Source organism: Trichechus manatus, unplaced genomic scaffold, assembly GCF_000243295.1.
Source record: "Trichechus manatus latirostris isolate Lorelei unplaced genomic scaffold, TriManLat1.0 scaffold00011, whole genome shotgun sequence".
Classification (NCBI taxonomy): Eukaryota; Metazoa; Chordata; class Mammalia; order Sirenia; family Trichechidae; genus Trichechus; species Trichechus manatus.
In genome coordinates, this window is record NW_004443947.1 from 2,176,919 (window position 1) to 2,192,240 (window position 15,322).

The following is a 15,322-nucleotide window of genomic DNA, read 5'->3' on the forward strand; positions in this document are numbered from 1 at the left end:
TCCCAAGGCCAGATGCCATCAATGCAAACGTTTGTCTTATCACAGAGCAAAGTCTGTTATGTCTATTACTAGGGAAGAGTCAAAGCTGCACTGCAAAGGCCTCACACAAAGGCTTACTTCATTCATTTATACAGCCCACTTGGCCCCGAGGGCATCTGCATTTGGGACCTGTGAACCAGCCCAACCACCCCTTTCATCCACAGCCCAGGGCATAGTGGTACAAGGACACTCCACACACACACCCCTTCAGGCAGCTGAGAGCAGCAGCTAGAATTCCCAGGTCCGAGCCAGTATGCTCCTTTAGTAGTTTTCAAAAGCCCTGAACCCAAAGTGCTTTTCGTAAAGCAAGGTGAATACCAGGCACATGGCTCTGCTGGGGTGAGGCTGCAGGAGCAAAGCAGCCAGGCCCAGGGAACATTGTGCTGGGGCGCCCTCTGGTGGGGATGAGGCAGCTCTGCAGCACTTGATTCTCCCCAGATCCCAAGTGAGCCTAGCTTACCACCATGGTCCCCAAACTAGGCTCCCTCCAATCTCATGGGTGCCAAGCCCTGGGCTGCCAGCTATTTCCTTTGAAAAATCCTGACCCCCATCTTACCCTCTGCTGATCTCCTAGGTGCTCTGCCACCCGTCTCAGCACCCAGCAGGGCCAAGCGAGCCCCTCCCAGGCTCTTTAGGGCAGGGTCCAGCCTCCCCCTTCTCTGTATCCTGTGCTTTGCCCCAGGCCAGGCCCACAGCAGCCTTGCAGTGTTGCAGGAAATAACCCTGCAGAGGTGGGGGGTGCCAACTTACCACCTGCAAGGGGCAGGCGAGCCACTTAAGGAGCGGAATGGCCCAGGCAGGGTCCCCAGTGGACGGGGATATGCACGTTCCGGGGATATTACCCCTGAAGAACACATGTGGCCAGATGGTCATTCTCTCCGAGAAGCCAGGAATCTGGACTCTATGTGAAATACACCAATTTTTAAAGGTCGGCTCAAATGTATGTTACCCAGGCCAAAGAAAACAGGTGGGCAGAGTGGGTAGGGTCAGGGGTCGCGGCCAGAGAGCTCCGCAGAGGCCACACCGCCGATGGGACCTCTGAGATGGTGGGTGTAAGCCAGTGGTTTTCAAAGTTTTGTTTATTTGAGCAGTTTGTAGCCATCATCACGTTTGATCCTGAGAGGCAAGCAAAGAGAGAAATTTCTTGGACCCATTTTACAGTCTGGGACACTGAGGCCACAGTGGGCTACTGGCAGGCTCAAGGTCACAGCCAGTACAGAAGTGAGCTGTGAAGTTGCATGAGGCAAGGTCCTGGTTAATACCAGGCCCCCCAGCCTGCCCCACGCAGCCGTGCACAGAGATATCCCCACCTGCGCAGGGGGACACAGGCAGACCACCCCCCGCAGCAGCACCCTCCTACCCACCCTGGCCTGGACTCTCGTAGCTGTGCCCTTCCTAGTCCCCTGGAGAGCCCATCAGCCCAGTGACAGCCCAGATGCTGGCTCCCCTATGCACACCCCCCACCACATCTCTCATGCACACACAGATCCAGGACACCCAGCCCAGCCAGGCCCGGCCCAGGAAGCTTTCTCCATGGGCGGACAGTGCCCCACACCCACGGGCCCCACAGGGAGCTCAGATCCCAGTAGAAACACCTCCTGCAGCCTTGCCCATCATGGGCACAGCAGAGGGGCCTAGGGGTTCCCCACCAGAGGCCTGGGTGAGATGGTTAGCCGTGACCAGCGTGGCAGCCTCACCAGTTGGCCTTCACTGCCGTGATGTCACTCACGAGGTTCTGGGCCAGGCAGATGCCAAAGATCTGTAAGACAGAGGGCAGGTGAGGAAGAGGCTGCTGCAGGGCCAAGTGGCAGGGGGGACGGAGGCCATGGCAGTACCTGGAGGAGGGCGATTCCCACAAAGACCCCAGCCACGATGATCAGGTTGTCCTGCAGCCACTTCTCAAACTGGCCCACGCAGCCTTTGGTGTGGATGAAGCCCTGCTGCTCCAACTCCTGGGGGTACACAGGCAGCATTCCAGACCTCGCTCTCCCTTCCCTCCTTCTGCTTACCGCAGGGCCTTTGCACAGCTGGCTTATTCTCAAGGTCTCCACATAGGCATGCCCTTCTCCGAGACGCCCTCCCTCCTGAAGGCCCTCCCTCCCAGCCCTACATCCCATCACCCCGATGTTATTTTCTTCCAAGCACTTAGATAAATGAATGGGACCGTTTAGGTGATGGTTTCAGCTAAGAGCTTATTGTCTCTCCCTCTACTGAGATGTAACTCCCTGAGGGCAGGGGCTCTGTCTGTCTGAATCAGCATCAAAGACAATATTGAGCATGCTTCGGGGCTCAACAGAGAGCTGGGATGAGCAAACCCACCTGTGCCCCTGTCTGTGGACCCCTCACATCTGGCAGTGCCAAGTCCTGGGGGCTGGATGGGCCCCTGGGTCTCAGCACGCCTCCCCCCAGAAGCCCTGAGGCCTTTCAGAGGCACTTCTGGAAGCCCCTGTTCCCACCCTGTGCCAACGTACCCCCTACCCTCCCCCGCCCCTCACCAGTTTGAGCCGGACGTCGTAGCCACACTGGGTGTTGAGAACATCCTCCTGAGGAGAAACAGGCCAGTGAGCAACTCACAAGCGGGGATCCCTCAGGCCCCTTGGTACTGGGCACCCCAAGTTCCTCCTCCTCAGGAGAGCAGATGGAGCCACAGATTCTGACCACTCACTGCTCTTAACACAGCTCGCTGAGGCCCTGGTACCACTTTTCAGATGACAGGTCACACGGCTTAAAAGGCCAACTTAGAAGCACCCCCATTCGGAAACCCTGCCTGCTGGTGTTTGATGAGAATGGGAGAAACTCAGCCCTCAGTGTCCCAGACATGACAGTGACTGGAGGGAATCACTGAGAAATGTCTGCCCAGAAAAAAGCAATGAAGAAAGCCACCTCTCCAGCCCGGCATGGCAGCCCAGCGGGGCATGGGTATCCCTACCACATGCCCCCACAGCTGAGGGAGCAAGGCCAGCTCCCAGTGCCCAGACAGCGTCAGGCGGGCCAGGTGCAAACACTGCGAGAGCTACATTTAGTTAAGTACCCTGAGCGGAGCTGTGAACCCAGCCCACAGGGTACACAGAACCCTCTGGGCCAGTCCCTACCCCTTGGGGTCCTACAATTTCAATCTCACCACAATCAAAGAGACAGGTTTTGCTAAAGAGGGAAAGCAGCTCCAACACCAGCAGCCCTGAGCCACCACCTGCAGACACAGGCTCACCTGCCTGGGAGGGGCACCCCATATAAACTCACCATCCCCAAAGCCCATGGCCCAGAGCAGGGCAGAGTTGAGCAGAGCCCCGGTGGGGGGTGTGGGGTGCGTTTCTAGACTGGGACAGTGCATCGAGATGCCCCCACCCACCCGTATCCCAGCCCACTCACCGCAGGGTCTCTGACGCAGCAGGAGAAGGGCACTCCGCAGCGCTCCCGGCTCGGGTTCAAGTCAGTGCAGTTGAAATAGATATTGAGGTTCCAGTCGTTGGGCCCTCGGGCTCCACAGCAAGACCACTGGGGGGTTGGGGGAAGAGCCCCAGATGAGTCAGGCCTGCAGCCAGCAGCCATCCCACCTCCCAGGAGCCTCGTCCTGTTTGGGGACAGGCCCAGGCTGCAGGGAGACAGGGTCCACCGGCCTCCACAGCAGACAGGCCAGGTCTGAGTCCAGAGGGTCAGAGGGAGGAGGCAAGAGCTCTAGGCTCCTGCCTGGTTGGTGGGGGCAGTGAGGTGCTGGGAAGGGGGGCAAGGATGTTGGTCCTGGGTTGGAGGAGGGATGAAGGACAACAGCCAGGTCCTGGGTAATGTGTGTGGAAAGGATGACAATGTGGGGCGTGGATTGGGGATGGTTACCAGGTGATGGGAAAAAGGGGCAGGCAGGCTTCTCCTCTCCCTGCACAGAAGAGATCTTTCCAGAATCTCTGGTGAGAGTGCAGAAGAGACCAGTACAGGCTCAGGGTTGAGTGGAGCCCTGTCCCCAGGGGGCTTGGCCGACACCCACCCGCCCACCCCTCAGGGAGGCCCAGAGAAGTAGTTGTCCTCAGACCAGCATCCTGGGGGTGAGGAAGTGTGAATGTGTATTTGAGAGGTATCTATAATCTAGTAAACTGTTCACTGACTGCTTCACAGGGGTTAGGTTTGCAAACTTGAGGTAGTGCTTCTGTGAAGGGTCTCAAACTCTTAACATGTTCAGAGGACAAACAAGTATTGTAAATGAGAGAAGAGGGCCAGCAGGTGCAATAAATTACAGAGTGGAGGGGACAGTGCCAAACAGAAGAGTCCCTGTACCAGACAAGGGGCCACGGCAACACAGCCGCAGCCAATACTGTGGGCCCAGGTTTAAGAGAAGAACAACCCTCTGTTTAAGGGTGCTATAAACCCTGCCCCGGGAGCTGACAGTCTGGAGCCTCTGCTTCCTGTTTCCCACCTGTGTGCCTGCAGATATGGGTGCACCCAGGGATCACCAGGGGCTGGCTCCTCCTCAGATGGGGGCTCTGGCTCTCTCCCCAGGGACCTGCCTGGCCTGAGTGGGTGAGGAGTGGTCCCAGCTCACAGGGTACTTGCTCCCTCACTCATAGGCCATCAGGCACCTCCTTGTGTGGCCCAGGATGGACCCTGGACTCACGTATTCCTGAGCAAAGTCAATGAGGTTCTGGAGGTCAATGTCATCCCGGTAGGCCTTAACGTTGCTGTTGATGAAGAGGTTGAGCTGGTCTCGAATCCAGTCCTTGAAGACAAAGGCCAGGATCCCTGTTGCCAGTTCCAGGAAGAAGATGAGGCCAAGGAACACGGAGAACTTGGGTGGGGCATACAGACGGGTAGGGGTTGGAGGTCAGATAACTCCCTGAGACCTGGGGGGCCATGGGGCAGAGCTCCACCCCAAGACAGGCCCAGAGTCCCCACCTACTTTTATTTTAGTGCTGCTTTATGGTATTATAAAGGCAGCACTGTTCTTACCTACCCATCCATTCCCCTTCCTCTGATCAATATACCAGTTTTCTTGAAGCAACCACCCTCTGCACATACCATCCATCCACATGGTTCCATGAAGCCAACTCCCTGACCCCATCCCAGATACAGGACCAAGCATGTGTCACAGCCTGCCAATCAGAGCACTGCCTTCCCCAGGCCACAAGGATTGGTCCAGAGACAGCCAATCAGAGCCAAGAAGACTCAATTGAAGGACTCTGGTAGAACAGTTGGGGAGAGAGCCTTGGCTTCCAGGAGGAGTTTCTGGGACACAGGATAAAGCCAGCACATGCTGGTGGGCAAGTGGGCAATCTCCCACCACGTGAGGGATGGAGCCAACCCAGAGGGGCCTAGAGCTGAGAAATGGAGAGACCAGTTCTCATGACACTGTGTGGACTCCTAGATTCAAATGTGCTTGTGGCCAGAACCAACCAGTTGCCATCAGTCAACCCAACTCACAGCAATTCCACGAGTACCAGAGTAGAACTGTGCTCCACGGAGTTTTCAATGGCTGGTTTTTTGGAAGTAGATTGCCAGGCCTTTCTTCTGAGGCACCTCTGAGTGGACTCAAATCTCCAACCTTTTGGTTAGCAGTGGAACACGTTAACTGTTTGCACCACCCAGGGACTCCACAGCCAGAATACCCCTGAGCTTTTCATTACAGGAGTCAATGAACACCCTTTTCACTTAGACCACTGGAATCCTAGTAAATATACGTGATGTGAATATAATAATTATTATGCTAATAAAACAAACAAAAAAACCCAAATTCACTACCATCGAGTCAATTCCAACTCACAGAGACCCTGTAGGACGGAGTAGAACTGCCCCATAGTTTCCAAGCCTGCGAATCTTTACGGAAGCAGACTGCCACATCTTTGTCCAGTGGGGCAGATGGTGGGTTGAAACTGCTGACCTTTCGGCTGGCAGCCAAGCCCTTAACCACTGAGCAACCAGGGTTCCTATCGTGCTATAATAATAAAGCTACTCCAATACTAAGCAGGGACTGGATGGGAGGAGGCTGGGTCCCCACAGCAGCCATACTCACAAACTTTAGCAGGAAGGTGTTCTCCCGGAGGGCCCCGATGCATCCAGCAAAGCCCAACACCGACATGACACCTCCAACCACCACAAAGAGCCACACAGGGTCCAGGCCCCCCAGATCCGTCAGCGCCGAGATGTTGGAGAGCACACCCTAGGCCAGGGGAGCAGAGGCAGATGTGGGGAGCTGGCCCTCCCACCTTCTTGCCCCATGACCAGCCCCTCTCACCCCCACTGTACCCCATCACCTTACCTTCTCCCCCCAGGCCCAAAGGCCAATGGCCAGGAACAGGGCTCCCAGCACCTACAAGAGCAGCAGGCAGGAGCTTAGGGATGAGCCCGAGCACCAGGCCCTCGTCCCTCCTCTCCCCACCCATGGCAGAGCCCCCCTCCCAAGTACTCAGGGTCTATAGGAAGTGATAGGGAAAGGGGCGAGGAGGAGAAAGCATTGTTAAAGGGATCCGGGATCCAGTCTACCTTCCCAAGAGCACATCTACTGCTTCTTCCCTACAGGACACAGCCTGGTGGGGTTGGAACCAGGAGCACCACCTCCCCTAGCCTCAGGATGGGCAAGTGGCCCAAGCCCTTCCTTGGAACTAAAAAACTGGAGCAGAGGGCCACCAGGACACTCTCACCACACAGCAGTGTCCCAAGCCTCTGCTCCCAGCACAGGCCCTTGCTGGGGCTCCTGGCTCCCATTCTCCCCTCAGCCCCTTCCCAAACCCAGCCCTCCAGCTGCCCAACAACCCTGTGCTGGCCCCCATCTTGTTCTACCATCTTTCTTAAAACTTCCCCTTAACCTCCATCTGCCAGAGTTGGGTTTGTAGCTCATAAGCAAAGACCCTGAGTGAAAAAGCACCTTGATGCAGGACAGTATCAGGCTGAGGGTCCGGGCCTGGGCCAGGGGCTTTGTCCTTGAAACCATCTGGCCACAGCTCTACCTAGGCCTCCTGAATCCTTGCCACAGGCTTCCAGCTTGGGCAGCCCCTGAGTACCCCTCTCCCCATCCTCTTGTCCTTCCAATCATCCTGCCTTAATTCCTTGCTGGAAGAGCCTGGATGTCAAGGCCGGATCCCCTCTTTATGCCTGACTCTGGACAGGGCCCTGGAGTCTAATCTCAGAGGGAAAGGCGCTCTCCTGCTCAAGGCCGACTGCCCAGGGCCATGAGCACCCGTTTCCTCTACTGGTTCCTTCCTCTCATTTAATCACTTCCCTTCCCGGACCCTGGCACCCTTTCTCTGGAAACAGCTCCCCTCCCCCATGCTGGGTCTGGCAGCGGGAAATCCTAACATCACTTCTCCCCCATCCCACCGGACCTGCCCATGGCCTTTAGGCAGGTGACCACTGTCTCCTTCCGGAACCCCCTCCTTAGTTAACACCCTTCCTTCCGCTGCTCCTTCTCTGCCTCCTTCCCAGGAGGCTCTGCCTTCACCTGCCCAGTGCACGTGGCTGTTCCCTCCCCCCGTCCCACCCCGGGCTCCCACCACCTCAGCCCTCTTTCCTTCCTTGCCTTCCTCACACTCACACTCGCCTTCATTTTCCATCCCACCATGACACTGCCCTCTCCAGGATCTCCACCCAAACCTCTTCCTGGCTCCAGACCCCTAAGTCCACCGGCCTGCTGGGGACACCTCCCCATCCCAGACACCATTCCAAATGCTGGGAATACAGCAGCCACTAGGAGATAAGCTTTCAGTCCTCAGGGGGGTTACACTCCAGTAGAGGAAACTGACAGTGAGCAAACAAACGATTTCAGATGCCAACAAATCTTTTAAAATAATAAAACAGGGTGACGTATGGGGAGTGACTGGGGTGATGAGAGGTACTACAGAGGGGGTGGTAGGGAAACTTGTGGCCAATTTAGTTGAGGTTTGGATGATGCAGAGGAGCAGCCGGGAGAAGAGCGTTCCAGATGGAGGGACCAGCAAAGGCCCTGAGGTGTCGTGGTGCAAGGAGCAAAACAAGGGCAGCCAGGGCTGGTTTCTGTCAGCCCAGAGCAACCCTCACAGGGCCCGGAAGGCCATCTGAGGAGTCTGGACTGCATTCTAGGAGCACCGGGAAACCCCTGAGAGGTTCTGAGCAGGGCAACACCTGGGTCTGCTTTACACTGGGAAAAAAAAAAAATCTCTGGGCTTGTTTCACTGTTTCATAGGGACCTACTTTGGGCCACCCTGACCCAAACCTGACCCCACCCCCCCTCCAGGGGTCCAATCCCGTCAATTCAGCCTCATGACTTCCCCTGGAGCCTTCCACACGTTTCCCCTCCCACCACCCCAGCCTTGCTTCAGCCCCCCTCCCTGGGCTCCCCACCCAGCCTCCCCAAGGCAGCAGGACAGATATGCCCCTGATGCCAAAAGCTAAGTCAGACCCACTGCTCCTGCAATGAAGCCCTGCCCAGTGCTCCACAAGGCCCGCAACAGAAAACCCATCCCTCAGCCCCAACACCCAGCCTTTCATGCTCTGGCTCCCCACTCTCACCCGGGGTCCCAGGAACAAACGTGGGTCTCTCCTGCCTGACCATTGGCACTCGGGGCTCCCTTGGCTCAATGCCCTGCCTCCACCTCCACCCACTCAGCTGTCACCCTGGCTCTGCACTTACTGGCTGTATGACCCTAGGTAAATGACTTAACCTCTCTGTGCCTGTTTCCCCATCTGTAAAACGGAGACAGTAATAGGTAGTTATGAGCATACAATGTATTAGAATTCATTACTTAACCTGCCTAACAACCCTGAGGGGCAGGCTCTATTATCGGCCCCTCCCAAGGAGGGAAGCTGAGGTCCAGAAAGGTAGGTCTCACAGCTGCGCTTGATCCACCCAGGACTCCTAACTTCCCCTCTAGCTCTTTGCACACAGCCCACACCTTGGTGAGCTGAGCACTACTGAGGCCCAAGGACACACCACATGGGTGACAAACAGCTTGGGCAGCACGTGGGCAGAGGGCAGTGCCACCGAGTTAGCTGAAGAGAACTGAAAGGGCCTGGCATCCTGACTCAAGGATGGGGGCAAAGGGGCTGCACAGGCGGCAGCCTCAGGAGATGGGATGGAGGAGGGGAAGGAAGATGACTTGGCAGGGCCCTGGGACACACAGATGCTATCCTGGGAGGGGCACAAACAGCTCCCTTCTCCGGGCAGGGGCGCCCCACCCTGGAGCCTCGGTTTGGTCAGCTGTGGGATGTTCCCCAGGGCCAACTCCCGACCTATCAACAAGGGAGACCCCCAACCCAGGCGGAGGACTCGGGCTGTTGTCCCTCTCAGCCGGTAGCCTCCAAGAACCCGGGTTGGGAGGGATGGCTTTGACCCACCCCCTTTGCTGGAAGCAGACGCGAGGCACCAGGCCCAGGTGCCGAAGGAGCAAGGGGCGGGGCGGGGGGGCACCTCCTTTCGCCGCACACTTTTCTCCCCACCGGCCAAGCCAGGGCAGCAAGCGAAGAGGGGGATGATCCTGGGCCTTCAAAGAAGCACCACCCCGTTCTCCCCCAGGCCTGGGAGACTCCCCTCCCTAGGTGGCTGGGACTCGCCCCCCGGGCAATCCAGGCCTCTCTGCATCTCCCTCGGTCTGTCCCTTGGCTGAGAGGGTGCGGAGACGGTGCCAAACCCTAAGCTCTTGCAGCAGGAAGTGGTCTCCCAATGGGGCACTGCACCTCCTCCTCCAGCCACCTCTAGCGCAGGGCCCGGTGACCACCCCGCGCTCACCCAGAAGACGATGTTGAAGCCAAACAGGAAGTATTTCCCACAGCAGCCGACCTCGGGTTCCTGGAAGTGCTGGTGTTTGCCGGGCATGGTGAGCGGCCGCCCTCCGGCCCGAAAACCGGAGCCGGGAGCCAGGAACCGGGTCCAGCCCTCTGCGGGCCGCCCTGGGCTAGAGCCGCCCCGGGCCTAGCCCGGCGGCTGCGGCTTCATGGCCGCGGCCACACAGAGCGCCGGCCGGACCCCGCCCGCCCCTCAGGGACCGCCCCCGGCGGCGCCCAGGCCGCCCCGCCCGGAGCCCAGATCCGTCCCTCCGAGCCCCGCCACGGAGCCTGGCCCCTCCCCGCTGCTCGGGCGCTCCTACCCGGCCAGACTTCATCCTTTCCGGGCCCCGCCCCCAGCCCGGCGCAGTTCCTACAGTCTCCGGCTCCGCCCCAGAGCCTGACTCCACCCCACGCGCTGGCTGCCACTGCGAGCTCCCCCAGCGTCTTCCAGGCACCCTCAGCTAGTACATACCTGTGCCCACCGGAGCCTGCAGGAATGCAGGACCCCCAGTAACCCCAACCCCGCAAGGCTCAGTCCCAGCTCCACCCCACTCCCCGGCCTAGCTTGCGCGGCCCTTCCCTTGGGAAGACCAACTGCTGCTCGGTTGAGAGAGATAGTGAGCCGATTGTTTTTAACATGTGCAGGATGTTTTATTACAACGCAGTCGAATCACACATGGATTTTCACTTAATGAAAACTCAGCTCTACCTATACTGGCTCAACTTAAGGCAGACGAGAACCTTGGTCTTGTGAGCACAGTGCCTGCTGCTCCCTGTCCCTTCAGTTTTGCCAGGGGCTCAAACCCAGTTGGTGGTTGGGGCCTCCCAACCTTACCCCTCTCCCGCATACCAGCTTGGGCCTGGCCAGGATCCTGGGTAGCTGGGGGGCTGACACGAGTCCCTTCAAGACAGGACAGGGACACATCCAGGTTCTGAATCTTAATTTAGAGGCTTCTTTAAAAATAATTACAACTTTGTTCAAAAGTGAGTGTTTATTTAGAATAAGAACAGAAAAGAGCTTAAGCTTCATCTTCTAGCAGAACAATGGCGAAAACTGACCACCTCCCTCTCCTGGGGCACAGGGACACTTAACCCACCTCAACCTCAGCCAGGTCCCCAAGGCTGGTGAGGCATACCACTGACCACAGGTGAGGAACAGGAAGAGGCCGTGTAGGGCTTTCTGCCTTCTCAGCTCCCCACAGGTCCCTTGTACCAGTGATAGTGTTCTGCCTCTAAGCCTCCAGCCGCCGTGCCAGGGGGTCCCCAAGCCAGCCTACTCCAGGGACCCACTCACAGCTGGTTAAGAGGAAGTACAGGATCCATGGTGGGCTCTGAGGTTACAAATCTGAGAGGAGGCAACCTCTAAAGGTTTTTAAGCAGAGTGATCACAGGAGTTGCCTTCACTCCCGTCCTCAGAGTAGCAGTTGGCGTGAGCCTATTCTCCTGAAATGGAAGTCTGGCCCTTACAGTAAGTGCTGGGCCTCCTTCCACACACCAACAACCTACCCTACACCCCCAGATGAAAAAAAGGAAACCTAGACGTTCCCTTCACCCCTCCCCCACACTACTACTTGGCTCCAGGCAATGCTGCCCACACCCCACCAACTGCCGCCACACCTGGCCCACACTCAGCTTAAGGAGCGTTCATATTCACTCCGGGACACGGGGAGGAACCAGGCTGTCTGCCTCCAAAGTCGTGCCCAGGAGCAGCTGTGTAGGATGCCTCCCCCCTCCCCACCCACCCACCGTGTGTACACACACCCCCCCAGGCTCAGGTGGTGAAATTGAAATGTGAGTGGTGTCAAGACTCCCATCACACCACAAACTTGTTCCTGGTGCTCTTGGTGGCTGTATCTGCATGGGCCTGGTAACCAATGATGGCTTTTGTGGAGAGGCCCAGATGTTCCTTGTATACATGCCTGGGAAAGGGGGAGGAAAAGGAAATGAGACTCAGGTGCTCTCCAGCTGACCATCTGGACCTGTTCCTTTGCCCACTGAGCACCCCCCCGGTTCCAGCCACAGCCACTCCTGTTTCTTGTGTTTTACCCCAGGTGGAAACCCAAAATGTGAGTCCTCAATCCAAAAGAAAGCTCTGCTAGAAATCATTTGAAATCCACAGATTCCAAGCCCTCTATCCAGATGGGTAAGGAAGAAGGGTAAGGGGGCATGGAGAGTTCTGGAGGTCTCCCTTGCAAGCCAGGCCATCCTCCACCCACCTTCTTCCCCAGAAGAGCCCTGCCCCCACCCTGTGCCAGCACTGCCCCTCACCCAATGTGCAGCACGCTGGCCTGGTTCTCTGCCTCCTGCGTCCACACTGAGATCTTGTCTCCCTTGGTGCGGATGTTGACGACAGCCCCACACACCTCCCTGCTGTGTTCCTCGAAGCTCTCCCCTATTAGACACAGCAGCTGGGCCCAGGGAGGGGCGGAGTGAGCCCTCCTGCTGGGGCACAGGAACACCCCCCTCCCCACCATCTTCAGGCCAGCCCCAGCCCCTCCCCTGGGGACCCCCCCATGCCAGCTCTCCCTCACCGTCTCCAGCCAGAGGAGGTCCAGCTTGCTGTGGCGCTGGTGCTTGGCGAGGCTGACCAGCCAGCGGCCACCCCGCTTATTTCTGCTGTCTTCCCACATGGGCTGGATGCCATCCTGGGAGGCGGGGATGGCAAATCAAATGCCTCTCTTTGTTCAAAGGGAAGTGGGGACCAAGCACAATCTGGCTGACCTTCCCAGCCTCATCTGCCCTTTGCCCAGGCCCTACACCAGCCCTTTGCCCCTACAATGGGTAGGTCCTCACCTCCATTCTCTCTGTACAAGCAGGTTCCACCTCCAGCCACCCAGCCTGCCACCCCCTCCTCTGAGCTCCCACAGGAGGTCCTTGAGCTTCAATATGTCACCTTGTAGAGCCTGTATGTGCAATTGTCTCTTTCACTGAGCCAAACGGGTGGATTAAACAAGCCCTCCAAGTTATACCCCAAAGTGAGCAAGGGCAAATGCCCTAGGCTTGGCCCAATGGTCCCCAAACCTAACTGGGCACAAGTCACCTGTGGAAACTAAACACCATGGCCAGGCCCACTGCACACACCTGCTGGGACAGCCCCTCCAGGGATGGCCTGGCCATCGGTGAGGGGTCTCCTGGGCAATTCTGGCACGCATTCCTGGCTGAGGAGCCAGACCAGAAACGCGGACCTCCCTCCTCCCCTTCCAAACTCTAAAACGTCCTTCAGGTGCAACCCGGGCCTGACACACTGTGTCCGATTTTCTGTCTAGCAGAGCAACCCTTCTGCAATCAGAAATTACATCTCTGCTCCAGGGAGGTGTCCATGCCCCCCCCTCTTCGAGAAAGGAATGCAGCAGAAGGGAATGAAGGAAACAGCCCCCTGCCCCTTTGTGGGTAGGGGCAGAGCTTACCTTGAACAGGGCGTAGTCACAGCCGGTAGAGAGTTTACTGGCCAGCTGGATGTGACTGTACATCCTGGAGAGACACACCCCCATGCTGACAGGTGAGGCCTTTAGGGCCTGGTTCCAACTGGCCCCATCCCCTCAACTCATTACCAGATCCCACTGCCTTCCCCCCACCCTTTAGCCCTCCAGAACTTTGCTCACACTGGCTCCCCTGCCTGGAATTCCATCCCCGCCTATCCAAACGCTCAAATCCCACCTCGTCTCTGGAGCCTTCCCTGACGGTCCAAGCTCGATGAAGCTGGAGCCCCTGGAGAGGTTTTTAGACTCAAAGTGGAGGATTAGGCAACCTGGGTGGTACAAATGGTTAATACGCTCGGCTACTAACAGAAAGGTTGGCAGTTTGAGTCTACTCCGAGGCACCTCGGAAGAAAGGCCTGGCAATTTACTTCTGAAAAATCAGCCACTGAAAACCCTATGAGCACCGTTCTACTCTGACATACGTGGGGTTGCCGTAAGTTGGGGTAGACTCCATGGCAACTGGTTTGGTTTGAAGTGGGGGATTGGTTTCTGGCACCCTCCAGCTGGGCTTCAAGGCTTTCCTGGAGCCTGCCCCCCACCCTGCCCTCCCCTAGGGTCTGTGCACTTTTCATATTCCCCTCCCCGTATCCCCCACAGGCACTCTGAGGCAGCCTCGTCCTCACTTTGCAGCTGAGATGGGCTCAGAGAGGGTAAGGAACTTGCGCAGTACTCGGCCCAGAGTCAGTTCCTGGCTTCTCCCATATCCCAGGCACTCGCTTGGCCCCAAGAAGGCTTCAGGAGGGCTGCGCCCCAGCCTCAAGTCCTTGGGCAAAACCCACCCGGCCCTAAATCAAAAACAGTGACCCTATAGGACAGGGTAGAGCTGCCCCACAGGGTTTCTGGGGCTATAATCTTTATGGAAGCAGACTGTCAACATCTTTCTCCTGTTGAGTGGCTGGCTGATGGGTTTGAACCACTGACCTTTCAGTTAGCAGCCAAGTGCCTAACCACTGTGCCACCAGAGCTCCCTCACCCAGCCCTAGCCATCCACAAATGCTGAGAGGCCGCAGGGAGGACTGGGCTATTGGGCTGATGCAGGAAGCAGCCCCTTGGGGGTGGAGACAAGGAAGGATTCCCCACTAACAGCTCCTCACTCCAGCCTCTAGGAGGGCAGACACTCACGCCCAGAAGTCCTCCACGGTGTCAAACTTGGTGATCAGATGCAGGTTGTCCTGCCAGTCCCGGCTGAAGTCATTCTTGAAGAACCACAGAGCCCACCTAGGGGAAAAGGTGGCCAGGAGAAAACAGAGAGCACCCAACCTCCATGCCCACCCCCGGCAGCACCTGGGCCAGCAGGGGGTAGCTCCGCCTCAAGGACAAACTGGGATATAGGGTTTGAGACACAGGCCGTGAAAGTGAGTGAGGTCAGTTATCCTGAAGGGCAGGGGTGGCGAGCCGAGCTAGCTAACCCAGAATCTCAGCTGGGTTAAGGCTGGAAGGCTCACAGAGCCCAAGGCTTAGGCCAGCCATGGCCGTTGGAGAATGAGGAACTGGGGCAGAAACAGGAAGGGGTCGTCCAAGTATAGACAGCCGGTTAGAGAAGGCCAGGGCCTGCCCTACCTGTTCTGCAGGGGATGCAATTCCAGTTCCACCTCTGCTGCCTCCACGGGGCCCTCATCATGGGCCTTCCTCCTCAGAGGTAGCAAAGCTGTGGAGGAGTTCAGAGCCCCCTTCTCTTCCACAAACACCCCCACTGCTGCCTCTTCCTTCTCTTCTTCCTCTTTCTCCTCCTTCTCCCACTTTGGGATTCCACCCTCAGCCTCTCTTGCCTGATCAAAGAAAGGAGTCAGTGTGGGCTGTGAGCCCGGATGCCCAGCTGTCCCCGCAACGCCACCACAGCCACCTCAGTCCTGTCCCTTGCTCCAGGGGAGGCAGGGAGGTGGACTCACAGGGCTGGTGATTACCGTGGTAGCCATGCTGCGCCTCGGGCTCCACAGCCCTGGCACCCCTAGGGGACCCCAGCTGCAGGCTTTTAACCCCAGCACCCCATCGCCACGCCTTGCCTAGGGCAGGGAATGGGGAGGAGCCAGCGTGGGTGGGAGAGGGGACTTACATGTTCCTTCCATCAGCGAACATTTTTGTGA

The 15,322-nt window shown here is 57.6% G+C and overlaps 2 protein-coding genes across 2 annotated transcripts; both read right to left on the reverse strand.

The window, feature by feature from the left end:
• Positions 1-837: 837 nt before the first annotated feature.
• On the reverse strand, positions 838-10,040 carry TSPAN17 (tetraspanin 17). The gene is made up of 9 exons (XM_012560141.2): positions 9,722-10,040; positions 6,281-6,331; positions 6,035-6,181; positions 4,643-4,813; positions 3,409-3,534; positions 2,535-2,582; positions 1,875-1,991; positions 1,737-1,798; positions 838-1,155 (listed from the first exon to the last, which is right to left on the reverse strand). The coding sequence occupies exons 1-9, from the start codon at positions 9,806-9,808 to the stop codon at positions 1,119-1,121; spliced, it is 846 nt and encodes a 281-aa protein (XP_012415595.1). The 5' UTR covers positions 9,809-10,040; the 3' UTR covers positions 838-1,118.
• A 1,532-nt stretch (positions 10,041-11,572) lies between these two features.
• Positions 11,573-15,154, reverse strand: EIF4E1B (eukaryotic translation initiation factor 4E family member 1B). The gene is made up of 7 exons (XM_004371303.1): positions 15,128-15,154; positions 14,799-15,007; positions 14,361-14,456; positions 13,167-13,230; positions 12,291-12,404; positions 12,028-12,167; positions 11,573-11,678 (listed from the first exon to the last, which is right to left on the reverse strand). The coding sequence occupies exons 1-7, from the start codon at positions 15,152-15,154 to the stop codon at positions 11,573-11,575; spliced, it is 756 nt and encodes a 251-aa protein (XP_004371360.1).
• Between the last annotated feature and the right edge of the window lie 168 nt (positions 15,155-15,322).

What these genes read in the sequence shown, in the direction of transcription:
- TSPAN17 (XM_012560141.2), bottom strand. Translation starts at nt 9,808, where the DNA reads ATGCCCGGCAAACACCAGCACTTCCAGGAACCCGAGGTCGGCTGCTGT. An exon ending in GCTTCAACATCGTCTTCTGG is followed by an intron (nt 6,332 to 9,721) that starts GTGAGCGCGGGG and finishes CTGCTCTTGTAG; the next exon opens with GTGCTGGGAGCCCTGTTCCT. An exon ending in TGGGAATCGCCCTCCTCCAG is followed by an intron (nt 1,799 to 1,874) that starts GTACTGCCATGG and finishes TCTGTCTTACAG; the next exon opens with ATCTTTGGCATCTGCCTGGC.
- EIF4E1B (XM_004371303.1), bottom strand. Translation starts at nt 15,154, where the DNA reads ATGGCTACCACGGTAATCACCAGCCCT. An exon ending in GTGACTACGCCCTGTTCAAG is followed by an intron (nt 12,405 to 13,166) that starts GTAAGCTCTGCC and finishes CCCGCCTCCCAG; the next exon opens with GATGGCATCCAGCCCATGTG. An exon ending in ACCTCCTCTGGCTGGAGACG is followed by an intron (nt 12,168 to 12,290) that starts GTGAGGGAGAGC and finishes CCCTGGGCCCAG; the next exon opens with CTGCTGTGTCTAATAGGGGA.